At 41.0% G+C, this 17,790-nt stretch overlaps 1 protein-coding gene across 1 annotated transcript in view; it reads right to left on the bottom strand.

The window, feature by feature from the left end:
• HSD17B12 (hydroxysteroid 17-beta dehydrogenase 12) overlaps positions 1–17,339 on the bottom strand; it is a 161,110-nt gene extending 143,771 nt beyond the window's left edge. Inside the window, exon 1 of the mRNA XM_059140306.1 lies at positions 17,035–17,339. Coding sequence (XP_058996289.1) covers positions 17,035–17,194 — 160 coding nt within the window. The 5' untranslated portion in view covers positions 17,195–17,339. The remainder of the gene's footprint in view (positions 1–17,034) is intronic.
• Positions 17,340–17,790: the final 451 nt, after the last annotated feature.

The raw sequence follows: 17,790 nt of genomic DNA, 5'->3' as shown, positions 1-17,790 counted from the left end.
ACGCACAAAAAATGCACATACACACACTTGCACACCTTCATTCACAGGGCAAATCTTTCTTATCAGAAGGGACAGTACCACACAAAGAAGTACAGCTTCCTTCGATAGTACATGGCCAAGTACACAGCCAGTCCATCCTGACAGACCTGAAAAGCTTGATTTCTTATTGCACTATAGTCCTTTAAAACTTGGGCATTGTATTACTGGTATTCAAGATAAACAATCTCTACATTCTCTTTAAAACAATATTGTTTTATTATACATTATTTTTATATATAATAAATATGTATATTTATTATATATATCATATATTATAAACACACATCAGGCTCTCCTGGTTCTTGTAACAAACTCAGCATCAGTAAGGCCATATCCCCACATGGTACACAAAGCAGAATACATGTCCCCAAGTTCCATATATCTTGGCTCCAGCTTTCAAGTGACCCATATGGCACATTTCCCCCATCATTTGGATTTTAAAACTAAGGGAATTTAAGTAACACTAAATCTCTAATTTTACACTTGATTATCTTCCCAAACCAGGAATCATTGAAACAGATTCCATAAGTTTTTATTTAATAATATATTTATATGGGGAAATGGTGGAGCTAAAAATTTAACAAGATAATGAACACTACTGACTTCTTATTGGCTTTGGAATGTACTGGAGAGAAATACGCACTCAGGATTGTACCAGACACAGACCCACACATATACATGCCCACACCACCTTCAACCTCTTCATACATAGTCCTCACCTTTTTCTAATTCCATCAAACTATACAGGGCCAAGGTCCCTGGATTACCAGGTACTCCCTAAAAATAAAGAGTTACTTAAACTAACTTAAAGTAGACCATACTGAGAAATTTACTTCAAGCTAAATGAATGCCCAATATTCCTAAATCCTTTGGTAACAGTTCTCAAAAATGACAATAAGACAATCCTTATACACATATTCTCTTGGGATTTATAAACTGTAGACCTAGGCACTAAATAATTTAAAAGCCCAACACTCAAGGGTGACTGGCTGGCTCAGTTGGTTAAGTGTCCAACTCTTGGTTTTGGCTCAGGTCATGATCTCGGCGTCTAGGATGGAGCCCCTCATCAGGCTCCACGCTCAGCAGGGAGACTGCCTGAGGATTCTCTCTCTCACCCTCTGCTCCTCCCCCAGCTTTTGCGCATACTCTCTCAAATAAATAAATCTTTGCAACAAATAAATAAATAAAAATAAAAGCCCAATATTCAACAACCAGCATAATCAGAAATGAAATTTTATTTAATGAGATCTGCAATCAGATCGCATACCAAAGCTGGCCTCCTTTCATTCATTTCAGTTTTCAAATGAACAGCAACAGTGTCAACCATATTCAAAAGAAAATGAACAGCAACAAATTACATTCACCCAAATCTACAGGATTTTAATTATAAATCGTTATTCAGAACAAGAAATTTCCCCCCTTTTCTAATGAAGCTATAGACTGGGATGCTTTCTGCTGCAAGTAACAGAAATAGCTTAAAGAAAAAATGGATTTATTCAAAATCACAGTGAGATACCACCTCATACCAGGCAGAATGGCTAAAATTAACCAGTTAGGAAATGACAGGTGTTGGTGAAGATGCAGAAAAAGGGGAACCCTCCTCCCACCTTGCATTGGTGGGAATGCAAGCTGGTGCAGCCATTCTGGAAAACAGTGTGGAGGGTCCTCAAAAAGTTGAAAATAGAGCTACCCTATGACCCAGCGATCACACTACTGGGTTTTTACCCCAAAGATACAGATGTAGTGATCCAAAGGGGCACGTGCACCCGAATGTTTAGCAGCAATGTCCACAATAGCCAATAGATGAATGGATAAAGAAGATATGGTGTGTGTGGGTGTGTTGTGTATATGTATACACAACACACCCACACACACACACACACACACACAATATGGAATACTATGCAGCCATCAAAACCCCGAAATCTTGCCATTTGCAATGACGTAGATGAAACTAGAGGGTATTATGCTGGGCAAAATAAGTCAATCAGAGAAAGACAATTATCATATGATCTCTCTAATATGAGGAATCTGAGAGGCAGGGTAGGGGTACATGGGGGGAAGGGAGGGGAAAATGAAACAAGATAGGACCAGGGAGGGAGATAAACCATAAGAGACTCTTAATCATGGGGGGCACCTGGGTGGCTCAGTGGGTTAAAGCCTCTGCCTTCGACCCAGGTCATGATCCCAGGGTCCTGGTATCAAGCCCCACCTTGGGCTCCCTGCTCAGCAGGCTCCCTGCTGAGCAGGGAGCCTGCTTCCCTTCCCCTCTCTCTGCCTGCCTCTTTGCCTACTTGTGATCTCTGACTGTCAAATAAATAAATAAAATCTTTAAAAAAAGAGAGAGAGAGACTCTTAATCACGCGAAACAAAACTAAGGGACGCCGGAGGGGAGGGGGGTGGGAGGGATTTGGGAGGGGATATGCTATGATGAGTGCTGTAAATTGTGTAAGAATGATGATTCTCAGACCTGTTCCCCTGAAACAAATAATACATTATATGTTAATTTAAAAAAGAGGGGGATTTATTAATATTAATATATTAATAACAGGAAGTATAAGGCACCTCCAATGTAAGTACATTCCGAAGTATGTGACAGCATCAAGTCCCAGGTGCTTTCCATCTCTCTGTTCTGCAGTCCTCAGCGTATTGGTTCTTCCCCCAGTTTGTACCCTCCAGTCCCAAGGATGGCTGCAGGCCATCACATTGTCACCTAACACTTTTCCTTCTCTCTTTTTACTGAGGAGAAAAGGCTCCTCAGAAGCCCTCCCTCTGGGGCACCTGGGTGGCTCAGTGGGTTAAGCCTCTGTCTTCAGCTCAGGTCATGATCTCAGGGTCCTGGGATCGAGCCCCACATCAGGATCTCTGCTCAGCAGAGAGCCTGCTTCCTCCTCTCTCTCTCTCTACCTGCTTCTCTGCCTACTTGTGATCTCTGTCTGTCAAATAAATAAATAAAATCTTTAAAAAAAAAAAGAAGAAGAAGAAGAAGAAGCCCTTCCTCTGGCAGATCACCTCTCCCGTCTCATGGCCAGGAACTGTGATACATGCCCATTCCTAAACCAACCTCCAGCAAGGGAAAAAGAATCACCAAGATAAGCTTAAACTACCCAAGACTGGGCCCCTGGGACTGAGGAGTGAGCCAACCTCCCCTGAGGTACATGGTCATCAGTACTCACACAAAATTGGGATTCCATCAACAAGCAACCAACCACATTTGCCAGCTTCCCCAAATGCTGTACTCACTGTCTACTGATCATGGAAATCACCTCCCATTTGGTAGATCAGAAGTAAATTATGAAGAGGAAGAGATTAACTCACAGTATGACACAAACAAACTCATAAGGTTTCATTATTTATTATTTATTTATATAATTATTATTTAATTATTTAATCATTCAATATTGAATCAGTCACCTGTATTTTTCTAATGTTAAAATACTGAATATAGGTCAATACATCAACCCTGAGATGTGGTAGAACCTCTACCACCACCCTCCCAACTGCCTCAAATCTACTAGATTTCTTTACTTTTTGCCAGAACTTAGTTCCATTTTTTTTTCCCCCGTGGGCTTATTTTGTTTTGTTGAAAGAAAAAGAGACCGTGCACAAGTACTGAGACTGGAAATACAGCTAAGCTGGTGCCCCACCCTCCGCTCTGGCAATACCACTGGAGCGCACATTTCAAATGCATGGCTTTCCCCAAGGATTTTGGTGGCTAAAGCCAGCAACACCCAAGTGCATGGCAGACAGAAATTCTATCAAATTAATGTTCCTTCCCACCAACAGCCCTCACCAATGCCTAATGGCTCTTGGTATATAATTATCTGAGCTTCCCGGACCTGCAGGTTAGATAACTCTGCAATGTGTGCCCTGCACTAGCTCTAGAGTTCTGCAGTGGGATCAAGTTTTAGTTGACCAATGTGCTTGATAATGCCCCCTGTACTGGCTGTGTTCCCTTCCCTGCTTCACTCCCTCCTGGTGTTTCTTAGGATCACCTTCCAAATAAACTGACAGCCCCTGAGTCCGTGTCCTTTAATATTTGCTTCTGGGACAACCCAAATACAGGAATGCAAAAGGAGAGAAAAACACGTTTCCAGTTGCAGTAATAGTAACAAATAAATTGCCCCCCCCCCAGAAAAAAAAATTAACTCGTGAATTCCAAAGAAGTAATGTACTTTGAAGCAAATATTATTAAAAGATTTGGGTTTTACATATAGTCCTCAACTTTGCTAAATTTTAAAAAATTAGATTTCAAGTACATTCTAAAAAATATCCCCTCATTTCCAAGATAATACCTTTGCTATAGAGATCTAAAAGGTACTGCTTTGTCATCAACCTTATAAATCATAAGAATCTAGCTGAAACCAAGATGAGAACAATAGAAAATCTTTCACTAAAGAAAGAACTCTAAATATCTTTAAGCCTGAGACAGGAACAGTGAGGTACTGAATAAGAAATGATGGGAACTTATAATCACCTTTTATAATAATGCTTGTAATACAATAATGGGACTTCAAACAGTTATGTCAAGTTTGAAAGTCATCCAATTATATTACAGTTGAAATAACATTTTGCTGCCAATATTTTAACGATATCGTTAATCCATTATACCTAACCATAGCTTTGGTATATATTAAGAATAAAGTTGAAGTTTAAGGCACTTCTTTAAAACTAACACAATTTGTGGTTAAATTAGCTTCACTTTTAATACAGAAACCCAGGTTACATTCACAAAGTTGTAAAAAAAATTTTTATTATTTTAGGTACATTCTAAAATTGACATATATTAGATAATCACATCAGAGAAGACTCAGGTGTTGATCACGACAAAGTTATAACAGATCTCAAAATAAATCTCTGAAGCAAATTAAACCTCACATAAACAATTTAATCAACTCCTGGGGCAATTCTATTTCTAGATTTCTAACTGAAAATGGAAAGGGAAAAAAAGGCCCAATGTCTAATGAGTGTAAAATGCTTTGTATTTTACAAAGAGGATTCAGTCTCTTACATCTCTGAAGATGAAATGGGTATCTTTAGACATATTTGAAAGATGAAATAAACAGTGTGGCTGACCAAAGACTTCACAGCTAATAAGTGTCAAAGTGAGAACATGGAATATGAACTCAGGTCTTCTGGTAAGTTCTTTACTTTCCACCATACTTCCCTGCTTTTCTGCCTAAAAGGAAACAGCAAAGAGTGACTGAACTAAGGCACAAAGTGCTACATGGGATACACTCCATTCAAGCCATTCAAAAATACTACTGTCCCTTTCCTAAAATATTACATGCTGAGGCTCCAAACTTTCCTATAACATATACTTTATGACAACTATAAACGACTGCTGAACCAAAGGCCTTTGGTAAAGAACTTGGAACAGTAGACTCAGTCTGGTGCTAATCTCTTGAAAGGCTGACTGACATCCACACAGAACCTATCGGAGATCAACCTCATTATTTCCCTCCCCGAGCCTGCTCCTTCCCTTTGTGTTTCCAACGGCCGTGACAAGTGTCATCATCTGCCCAGAGTCCAGACAATCCACCGTCCTTCTTGACTTTGTGATCTCTTTCATCCCCATGACCTATTTATGACAAAGGTTTGCAACTTGAACCTCTTCTCTCTCCTCTGACTCCCTTCCTCAGTGCCTGCCCTCATGATCTTGACCCAAGCCACCATCTTCCAATGCCTGGCTTCCCACGGCAGCCACCGCCACCACCCTCCTCTGATCTCCTTTCTCCTGAGTTGCTCTCTTCACATCCATTCTCCAATGTCTTGGTTGTCCAAAATATAAATTTGATCATGACCCTCAACTGCTTAAAATCTTTCAGTGACTTCCCATTGCCCTTAGGATAAATAAACCTCTCATCAGAGCCTCAAGGCCCTTTATGACCACCCGCCCACACTCCCTCACCCCTACTTCTCTGCCTTAACATCTTGCTTCTCTCCTCCAGGACTCTCAGCCCAAAGTTCCTGAATGTTCAGTCCCTCTACTCAAAGTACTCCCCTGTCCTCCAACTCCCCTTATCTGCGCATCTTTAACTCATCAGTGTAATTTGCAGTGGTTAGCAGGAAGCTCAGGAGACAGAGTTCAAATCCGAGGTCCTCCTCCACTTACTAGCTATATGACTTTGATCAAACCATTTGCCTTCTCTATTAACTCAGCTTTCTTTGAGTAAAAAGGGGAAATTAATAAGACCTACCTTATTGGATTATGTGAGAATTAAGTAAATTCACTGAGGTATTTAGAAAAGTATCTGGTACATGGTTAGCTTTTTTATAAATATTACAGCTTATTACCATTATTAACATTATCATCTTCTTCCCTCTCCTCCTTTTCTTCCATACTTTGGATTAAATGTTATTTCTTCTAGAAAACTTTCTCTAAGCCCCTGAACCAGGTCAGTGTCCCCAAAGCTGGTCATATTACACTTTCCAGAGCTGCTTATATAAAGATCTGTGTCCTCTGCTAGAACAATGGAGACAGAGACTATGGCTTTCTTACTCACTACTATATTCCTATACTCAGTACTGAGTATGGCATACAGCCAACTAAAAGGAAAATTTCTTCTGATTAAACCTAGGACCATTTTCTTTCTTCATCATTTGGAAGACTTAACATTTTTTAAAAAACAAAAAAATAATTAGAACATTTTCTCTAGTTTCTTGGCCTGTAAGAATCATCAGTACAGGGGCACCTGGGTGGCTCCATCCATTAAACATTTGCTTTTCGCTCACGTCATAAGCCCAGAGTCCTGGTTTCAGGATGGAAGGAGCCCGCACTGGGCTCCCTGATTGGCGGAGAGTCTGCTTCTCTCTCCTTCTGCCCCTCCCCTGCTCATGCTCACATACTCTCTCTCTTTCAAATAAATAAATAAAATCTCCCCCCAAAAAAGAATCACCAGTATGTATCACTTACATTAATTTCACAAAAAAAATAATTTTTTAAAATCCACCTATAAAGAAGGGAATCAGATTTAAAGCTTCCTTTCTGCTAAATGTAATAAACTAAACTAAAAAAAAAAAAAAAAAAAAAGCCACCAAAAAAATAGTATCACAAACAGAAAATAAGAAAATATTCAATTCTTCTTACTTAAGCTTCCAAAGTCTTCAGCATTCCTTCTATGGTCTTACTTAAAGTAAAGCTTCTATTATTTGCATCTACTAAAATATCACTCTTATTGAGACCCCTACTGTCACCCCAATCTCCAATTAGTAAAGCCTGGGAAATACTGGATGTGCTGCCTACAGTTCTTATTCTACAGCAACACACTTAAGTTCCAAGTGGTTGGGGTTTTCTTTCCCCCAATCTATTTCAAATATGGAAACACAGAACTAGCCTAAAATAGAATCTCTATTTCACTGTCAAAATTATAATATTTAGTACAGAAATCACTGGGAGTTTTAACACTATTATAAATCAAGCCCTGCAACCAAGAAAAGACACCCAGCTAGAAAGTCTGCACATGTTAGTCCCCTGTCTTCTTCTAGGGCTATCTTGACCATAGTCCGGTGTTTCCCAAAAAGTGTGATCTTAAGAATCATCTTATTTGCTAAAAATACACTTGCCCACATTCTTTTCTTAGAGATTTTGATTTAGTAGGTCTATGGCGAAGCCTTAGACTCTGTGTTTTTAACAAGCACATCCAGTTATTTTTATGAACCATGTGAGTTTGGATATTGCCACAGCATAAATAGACCTTTTAGTTCCAGGCAACATTTGAGGAAACCTCCAGTTTAGAAGCTCTTGTATGGGTATTCCAAACGGCCTTAAAAATCATTACCAGGAACTTTGGCAGGAAAGTAGAAAGAACGTGGAGCTTGGAGTCCAAAAACCTGGATTCGATTTCTTCTGGCACTGGCTGTAACCCTTCCGCCAGCCACTGTCTCCCTCTGGTGCAGGCATGTTACATAGAAAGAACAAACCCGAGATGCCTGGGTGGCTCAGTTAGTTAAGCAGCTGCCTTCGGCTCAGGTCATGATCCCAGGGTCCTGGGATCGAGTCCCACATCAGGTTCCTCGGCAGAGAGCCTGCTTCTCCCTCTGCCTCTGCCTGCCTCTCTGCCTGCCTGTGCTTGCTCACTCTCTCTCCCTCTGTCTCTGAGAAATAAATAAAAAAATCTTTAAAAAAAAAAAAAAAAAGAAAGAACAAACCCAACCCTAACCTGCTTCACAGGTCGTTGTGGAAATCATTTGAGAATGCTTGCAAAATCACTTTGCATATTAATATGTCATCATTACAGTAAAACTTCATTAATTCAGCCTCCTCTAATTCAGAGTGTGTGAACACCATTGTCTAACCAACTGTGGTTTGTTTGCTTGTTTTTTTTTCACATTATCTATAAAGAGATCATCACCTCCTTTCACATGACAGGCAATGAGAGGTATTGGAAAACACAGATAAGCAGCAGCTCCCTGTTCCCTGGCAAAATTATTAGACTGAATGTGCAAGATTAGGAAAGCTTGTTTACTGTATCAGCTCTGTTTATGTGACAAGTCGGGAGGTTCAGCTATCATTAAAGCAAGCTTGGCAATATTTCTACTGGAGTTAGCTTGGTCGTGCGCAGTTAATGCTAGTCATTACAGTAAAACCAATCTGGAAAATGAGTTTTCTACATACTAGAAATGTTAAGGGAGCACTAAAACTGGCATTTAAACTTCTAAAAGATACTGTAGCCTTTCCTGGCCACCTTGAGGAGCACATACTAAAACAATACACTATTTCCCTGGCAATTCAGTGTCATCAACATAATCCATAGTTGGGGGGGATAAGCACAGCTGAGACAGTAGGTAAGAGATACTAGATCAACTCACTTAGTTCATACCACTGTATACAATGAAAAAGGTCCCTGTATACAATGAAAAAATTCACTGTATACAATGAAAAAGTCTTAATGTCTGCGAAGGGGTGTACCGAGAACATGGCATTAACGGTACCCTCCATGGCTAGAAGTGCATGTCAGTTCTTCTAGAAGGGAGGACTGTTTTTATCCCATACCAGCTGCAGTGGTACATAACCACGTCCAGTTCTGCCGGCATCCTCAGTGTTACCACTGATCGCCCTGACATGTCTCTTCTCCTTTACGTCAGAACCTGATGCTCAACACTCCCACCACTGCTTTTACTCAGTCTACCACAGAGGCATCCACCATTTTCTGGCTTTCCCACTGACCCGCCTTACCTGGCCATTCTCTAACTGGATGCATGATCTTGCAGCGTATTTCCCAAATAGTTCAACTGAAGAGGTCACCCAAAGCTCTTCTGGTTTCATTACTCCATCACTGTTCTTTTCTGCTTCCTAATGACATTACAATTTTCTTCTTCTTCTTCTTCTTTTTTTTTTTTTTTTGAAGATTTTATTTATTTATTTGACAGAGGGAGAGAGATACATCAAGAGAGGGAATACAAGCAGGGGGAGTGGAGAGGGAGAAGCAGGCTTCCCACTGACAGGGAGCCCAATGTGGGGCTCGATCCCAGGGTTCTGGGATCATGACCTGAGCCAAAGGCAGACAGACTATTAACCGACTGAGCCACCCAGGCACCCCGACATTTCAATTTTCTTAAGTTTCTCACAAAAATGACTGACTAAAGTTTTGTAAAAATCATCAACCAACTGTTGTATTCATTTCTTTCCATGAGGCAAATAAACTACATATCCAGCGCTCTACAGTTAACTTTCTAGAAGTTATTGGCTACATACATTTACCAGTCAATGGCTTTCCCACCCAAGAGATTTTCCAGGAAATTTGGTTCAATGTCTCCAACAATTCAAAAAGTCTAAAGGTTTAGAAGGCGTGGGCATATTTTATCAGGCTTTCAAAATAACCAAACTATATTTTGGTCAACAGATCCTAGAATTTTTTTTTCATTCATTCACTCAACCTTACCAATTAGCAAGGTTTTGCTGAAACTTTAATCTTGCCATTATATCAAGCCAAGAGATTTCAGTGGCTTACACCAGTGCAGAAGGGACTGGATTCTGAATATTCTGAAGTTAGAGACAATGGGATTTCCTAATAGACTGTATAGAGGGTGAGAGAAGAGTCAAAGATAATTCCAAGGTTTTTACAAATTTAATTGAAAAGTTACACATAACCAAATTTTCCTAAACCTTCATATCTTAGGTTCACTAAGGGGAGCCATATTTCAGGGAAGCATTTCATCAATCTTCTCACAAAAGCAAGAAATCTTCAAGTAACACTAATTACCTCTTACTTGATATGTTCATAACTTCAAATTTCTAATAGTTTATCAGCTGAGTGACGTACATTATTCTTAGTTTCAACAATTCCTCTTCATCAAATAAGAGTAATGTATACAAACAAAAAAAGTCCTTAAATATTTACTCAGTACCCATAAAACACACAAAAGACTACACTAGAGCCTTATTTACACCTCTTTTCGTTGCCACAATGCTCCTGAAAAGTATAAGCCCCATTTGATAGAGGAAGAAAGTTATTCTCAGAGGTTAACTATCTTTGCCCAACGACAAACATTTTCTCCAATAGCAAAGCTCACCCTTGTGGCTGACTCCAAAGCCAAAGCCATTATCACTATTGTTAACTGATGTAATTCAACACTCTTGAGAAAAGGTAATTGTTCTAAATCTTAAATTTGGTAGCCTTTCTTCCTTTACCCCACTGGCTTCATCATTTAAATAGAAAATAACTTCACTTAAAGGTGCTAAAGATAACTTTACAGGAACTGGATAGTCTCCCTGGAACTGCCCCTCTGAGACGGGGCAAACCCCTTGTTTTGCTAGACAAAGTGTGTAAATAAAACAAAGTGTTCCCTCTGATCCGGGCTTTGGGGCAGGCTTCTCAACTACCACACCATGGTTTCATGCAGTAACCCAGTTTCAGGGTTCATGCAACAACCCTATCACCCAGTCCCTGGTAAGAGTACAACCTCCCACATCGCAGGGATTAGATTTTTCCCCCCCAGGGAGAAATGGTCTCTGAAAGACAATAACACAAAAGTGGCCTCCCATACTCTACAGTATGAATTTGCATTTGGGGTTGTTTGGCGTTTTTAAAGGCAATTTTGATTGAGATTATCTGAATAACTTGCACTGGTCCGTCTCTGAGGTCATGCAACGACCTGGGGAAGATCAGAGAAACAAAGAATTCTATTTAAAGTTGCAACTCAATTGCATCACCCTTCTGATTAAAATCCCTTCTATTGTCTTCCCTGTTCTTGGGGCAGATTAAACAGCCCTGCTTCCTGGCTCCTTCCCCCCACTCCACTCTCAGTTTACATCATGCCCACCCCTTCCTGGCTCTAGTCACTCAGGCCCTATTTCCAGAGAGCCCTCCCATGTCCAGCCTCCGCCTTTCCCTTCAGTCACTGCTCCCGCAGGGCGGCTCTCTCAGACCAATCCCGAGCTACTAGATTCAAACATGTGCTACCAATCCACGATGCTTCTGGAAGCATCAAGCATGCGCAAATTTGAAAGTGTGCCTTCGATTAAAAAGCTGAATGTTCCAGGGGTACCTGGCTGGCTTGTCTGGTAGAGCACATGACTCTTGATCTCAGGGTTTTGAGTTCAAGCTCCATGTTGGGGGTAGAGGTTACAGAAAAATAAAAGCTTAAACATCTGACTTGGCTCAGGTCATGATCTCAGGGTCCTGGGATGGGCCTGGTAGGGCTCCCTGCTCAGTGGGAAGCCTACTTCTCCCTCTCCCTCTGCCCCTCCCCTGGCTTGTGCTCTCTCTCTCTGATGCTCTCTCTCTCTCAAGTAAATAAATTTTTTAAAAAATAATTTAAAGGGATGCCTGGGTGTCTCAGTGCGTTAAGCCTCTGCCTTCAGCTCAGGTCATGATCCGAGATTCTGGAATCGAGCCCCGCATTCAGCTCTCTGCTCAGCAGGGAGCCTGCTTCCCTCTCTCTCTGCGTTCCTCTCTGCCTACTTGTGATCTCTGCTGGTCAAATAAATAAATAAAATCGTTTTTTTTTTAATTTAAAAATTAAAAAAATAAAAGCTTAAAAAATAAAAAATAAAATAAAGCAGTATGTTCCTAAGATATAAAGGAATCCGCCCCCAAGTACCCATGCAGTCTATAAACCAATCACCAACATATAAGACATGCATATTGCAAAATGGACAACTTGGCTTCAAATCCTCATCTTTCAACTCACTAGCTGAGAAACCACAGACAAAGGAAGTCATTTACCCTAAGCCTCTATTTCTTCTTCTACACAATGGGGATAATAAGTCAGCGCTCAAAGACTGATTAAAGATAATATCTGTCAAGTGCCTAGAATACTTCAAGCATTCAATAAACGGCAGTTCTTCATATGACTTCTGGGCTTGCCAATTTAAATTATTAACATTTCATAAATAATTCCTCAAATCATGTGATTCCTCAAAGCCCAGTGAAAGAAAGGGACCTATTGCCAATGGCCCCTGGTTACTCAAGCAGCCCTTAGCCACTGGAGACCTAGACCAATCTTGTGGAGTTATCCGAAGTAAAAACAGAAATGATGCGCCACACTCGATTCTGAGAATCCTTTGATTCTTGGAGCTTGGCTAAGCAAAGCCATTTTGATGGATGGCTTTTCTACAAAAGAACCCCACCACCATCCTATGACCTTTCTAAGTGTTCATTGTCTTGGAATACTACAGGGCCAAATGAGTTCCATCAGCATCCAAAGCTGAAAAATCTCAGGGAGCTGCAAATACAGATGTGCAGAGAGCAAAATGCAGAGGTAAAGACCCTTTACAAAATCTACACTCACTCCACAGAATGGAATACTATTCAGCAATAAAGAGAAATGAAGCACTAAAACATGTTACAACGTGGGGAAACCTTGGGAACATTGTGCTCAATGAAAGCCAGTCATAAAATACTTCACATTATAAGATCCCATATATAGGAAATACTCAGAATAGGCATATATATAATGTATACATATAGACCAAAAGTAGATTAGTGGTTGACTAGGGATTGAGGGTGTGGGGGTTGGGGAGTGACAGCTAATGGGTACAGGGCTTGTTTTAAGAAAGATGAAAATGTTCCAAAATTAGACTACAATGGTTGCACAACCCTGTGAGTATAATAAAAATCTTGGAACTGTACAATTTTTTTTTTTTTAAGATTTTACTTATTCACGTGAGAGAGAGACAGAGAGAGTCAGAGAGAGCACAGCAGGGGAAGAAGAGAGAGGAAGAGGGAGAAGCCGACTCTCTGCTGAGCTGGGAGCAGAACATGGGGCTCCATCCCAGAACCTGGAGATCATGACCTGAGCTGAAGGAAGTCACTTAACCATCTGAGCCACCCAGGTACCCCGTAAACTGTATATTTTAAATGGGTAAATTATATGGTGTATACATTCTATCTCAACAAGGCTATTTTTTAAATCCAACTGCTTCGTGGATCCTTTATTCTTTGCCACCTGGAGCAATATCCCCTCCTTTAAAATCTAAAAATAAGAGCTCAGAGTGCTGTCCTGGCTTTAAAGTTATAAAATATCTTGGCTTTAGAAGTCTACTTACCTTGCCTTTCCATCTGTCACCTCCACAGTAGTTCAGTATCAATCATTTTGGATGAATTGCAATGATGGAAACTGCTCAAATAAATGCAAAATTTATCTATGCTCAAATCAAAGCCTACAGATTACATTCTTTATTGTTCCACAGTAATGACTGTTCTCCCCTTTATTGAGTACAAACTGACCACTTTTGTTAGCACTCTTCTTCTGATTACTTGCTACAGTGACCTTCAAGCAAGTAAAGCTCCAGTTCCATAGGAGCTCTTTGTTCGTTAGGGGAAGTATCCCCTAACGATGACAGGATGTCAGGCAAAACTGGCAAAACCCATCTGCTAGGGACCTGATGAAATCGGTGTAACTCACTTGAGTGGGAATGGTACTGGAGAGAATTAGGGAAGAGATGACTTAACTCTGGATTACAAGAAGGAGATAAACTAGAGTATGCGTCAAGTAATTTATGGTCTTAAAACCCTAACTAGATTAAGGAATATGTGGTCTGAAATATTTTTATTGACTACAAAGCATACCTGTTTTCATGTTTTGACAAGCTTTGAGGGTTTTGTTTGTTGAGATAATAATGACATACAACATTATACTAGTTTCAGGTGTACAACATAACGATTTGATAGTTGTATATATTGTGAAATGATCACCAAAGTAACTCTAAGTAATACCCATCACCATATATATTTACAGAATTTTTTTCTTGTGAATTTTTTCCTGCCCAGTGTGGGGCCTGAACTCATGACCCCAAGATCAAGGGTCACATGCTCCATCAACCAAGCCAGCCAGACACCCCTTGTGATGAGAATTTTTAAGATTTCATCTCTTGGCAACTTGCAAATTTGCAGTAAAGTATTATCAACTACAGTTGCCATATTGTACATTATGTCCCATAACTTATTTATTTTTCCAAGCTTTTGTTTTTAAATTTAGAAGCACTTAAATCTGATCAATACACTAGTTACTGTGGGAATAGGAAAAAAATGGGGAATCACACTCCCTCCCTTTCAGATTCTAAAATCTGAGGAGAAATTAAACATACTCACATGAAGAGACTTAAGAATAACAATAAAAATATTATCAATTCAATGCACATTACTATATTATACTTAAAACATTTAATTGGTTATGGAGAGGAAGATGTTAAATGTTAGTAGTAGAGAGTAAAAAATGTCTCCCTAAAACTGCCGGCTACCACCATTTATTCAAAGAAGACTGCACAGAATGAAGATACCAATTTTATGGGGCAGAAAACTTACTAGTGCTATTTATACACAAAAATTAATTCTAATAATCCTAACTTCGATTGAACAAATCATTTACCTAATTTTAATCACATTTAGCCCTAATTATTCAAGTATCATCGCTGCTGCTTTGTCAAATTATTTCAGTTCATCCCTCCAACAAAGAAGCTGTTTAAGATGAAGTACTCTTAATTTTGTTTTTCAAAGATTCCCTGAATTTGGAAAAGTAAAGGAAATATTTTAAGATTCAGGCTACCACATATATGTCATGTTACAAATAACAACTTGATCATTACTTCTGCTTAAGTACTTAAAAAAGAGATTTTTCTAACAATCCAGGGTAGACGGAACTCAACAATCACAATGTCACTTTATGACTTCCCAGTGTTCGTGGATCCTTTATTCTTTGCCGCCTGGAAATCTGGTTCAAATTTCATTTCTAAATCTTTTAAACATTTCTTTCAATTTAGCAAGGATCCCTCCTCTGGGACAAATCTTTTCAATAGTGATTTGGACCATTTGAGTTATTAGTCTACAGTCTATTTCAGTTTTCTAAAAGTTACTAACATGACTCTTTGCTTACAAATCACAATACTTCATCTTGCTAAAGGATTTCGTAATGCACCAGAATCTTGTGCAACTATCTCAAAAGTTCATTAGCAAGTTTTCCAGATGTGACAATCAAGAATTTGGGCAAGTCAGTTGTGAAATCATAAACTTTATTACAATCAAGTTGAGCACTTCACTTGTTTTTTAAGTAATATCAGAAAACACCAAGTGATTTTTAAAAATAAGTATTGGGCGCACCTGGGTGGCTCAGTTGGTTAAAGCCTCTGCCTTTGGCTTGGATCATGTTCCCCCGATCCTGGGATCAGCCCCACATCAGACTCTCTGCTGGGGTGGGGGGCTGCTTCCTCCTCTCTCTCTCTCTCTGCCTGCCTCTTTGCCTACTTGTGATCTCTATCTGTCAAATAAATAAATAAAATCTTTTAAAAAATAAAAATAAAAACAAGCATTATAATGTGAACAGTTGCTTCACATCACAGAGTTCTTACATATCCCTTCCTACTTGAGATGTGCTCTCTTCACACTGCTGTCCCCAAAAGTTAATTTCTTGTGTTTTTCCTACTAAGTTCTTTAAATGATTTTGAGTGAATAAAGAATACAGAGTCCCATTATTTATGTACCTTAGTTGAACCTAGTCTGAAAGCAACCCCTAACCATCCCAAAATTCACTGAAATGCTTGGTGAAGTGTACATTCAATCATGAAATAGCAGAATAAATAATCACAGAGAACGATCACAGCACACCCCTTGGTTAAAAAAAAAAAAAAAAAGAGAGAGAAAGAAAGAAAAGAAAAAGAAACGAAAAGTAAAGAAAAGCAACAAAAAAGAAAAAAAGCAAGCACAAAACTTCCCTGCAGGTAATTCTCCCAACTTCTCCAAACTGACCTTTCTCAAATCCTCCAACAAAATGAAACAAGATCCACAGGCTTAGCTCACTCTTTGGGGGAATACTTTTTCCTATAAGCGTCCTTCTGCCAAAAGTATTTCTGATTGCTACGCGGAGAGTTACCGTTCTGCAGAAGCAATAATTACGTTACCCATCAGGCCTCCAGAAAAGTTTAAGGAGAATTTAAAAACAAACCAAAACAAAGACCTTGTATATCTTGAAATGAACTCGGCCGAATCCAAGTAACAGGAGAGAGCCAAGTTTCTAAAAAGCAGAAAGACTTCGGAAATTCTATGTCCTCTCCCATCATCCTCGCCCTCCCCCCCAAAAGTCAACAGAATGCCTTTCATCCTTAGCAGGGGACCACTATTCCAATCAAGCGAAAACCTTTATTTTAAAAACACTCAATACGGGGCGAACCTAGGTTAAGGCAGAGTGTGACTGAGGAGGCTGCAAGGTGACTGACTCCCGGCCAAGCACCCGAAATGGCTTAAAGGACACCAGCCCCTGCGGGTTCAAGCAAATTGTCCCCGCACCCACCAAGTGGCATGTGAGATTCGCGGAGTTGGGCCAACAACGTCTTTCCTATTTAAAAACTCGCAAGTCCAGGCAAGCCAGGGCTTGGGGCCCCAAGGCTAGGGGCCAGGCGGGTCCAAGGGACGCAGGAGCCTCAGGAGGGAGAGGGGACCTGGAAAGCGGAAGGCCAGGCGCTGGGCCCGGACTTGGGCAGCACCGGCCAGACCCCGGCCGGAAGCCGCGCGAGCCGCCGCAGGAGCGAGGAGACCGGCGGCGCTGGACTGCACTCACCTGCCCATTCTCCGAGCCTCGGTCCGACCCCTGCCTGGTGACTCAAACCCCAGACCCGAAGGGCCGTGAAGAGCGAGTACGAGATGCGCAGGGCCACGTAGGCCACGGTGCCTGCGCCGACCCAGTACAAGAAGCCGGCGGCAGGAAGAGCGCTCTCCATGGCTTTCAACTAGGCCTTACTACCTTCGTGAATGGAAAAACCAATGAATGAATCCAGGAAGAGACGCCCGCCGTGACGGTGAGGACGACACTAACAGGCGCCGCTCCTGCGCCTCTTTTGGCCTAAACCCCGCCCACGGCGCCATATCCGTGCCGCCATTGGTGATCTAGCGGTCCCTCTGTGAGTAGTGCGTCAGCTATTGGCTGACTCCAGTTTCGCTACCCCGCCCATGTCCTCCCCCTCGCGCACACCGGGCCTGGTCTCTGTTCGGAGCCGGCAGATCTCTCCCCTGCCAATCAAACCTCAGTCCCGCCCAAACGCGTCACCACGCCCCCAGGGTTCCACCAGAGGGCGGCTTGTCTCACCCCACCAAATCGCCCACGTCTCTCATTGGCTGCAGCGGTCCTCACGACTGCGGAAGAGTGCACTCCGATTGGCCAGGGAGACCCAGCCTCGTTAGAGCTCTGCATTTAGGAGGGAATGGGGTCTGAGAAGCCGGTTGTGAATGGGAAGATGGTATAGTAAAAGGTGGGCGCGGAGTCGTAGTTTTATTTTCCCCTCTGTATTAGACACATCTATATCATTGTTAAATATGC

Source organism: Mustela lutreola, chromosome 1, assembly GCF_030435805.1.
Source record: "Mustela lutreola isolate mMusLut2 chromosome 1, mMusLut2.pri, whole genome shotgun sequence".
In the NCBI taxonomy this organism is placed as follows: Eukaryota; Metazoa; Chordata; class Mammalia; order Carnivora; family Mustelidae; genus Mustela; species Mustela lutreola.
Note: the sequence above shows the minus strand (reverse complement) of the source record. Positions and strands in the feature narration are given on the sequence as shown.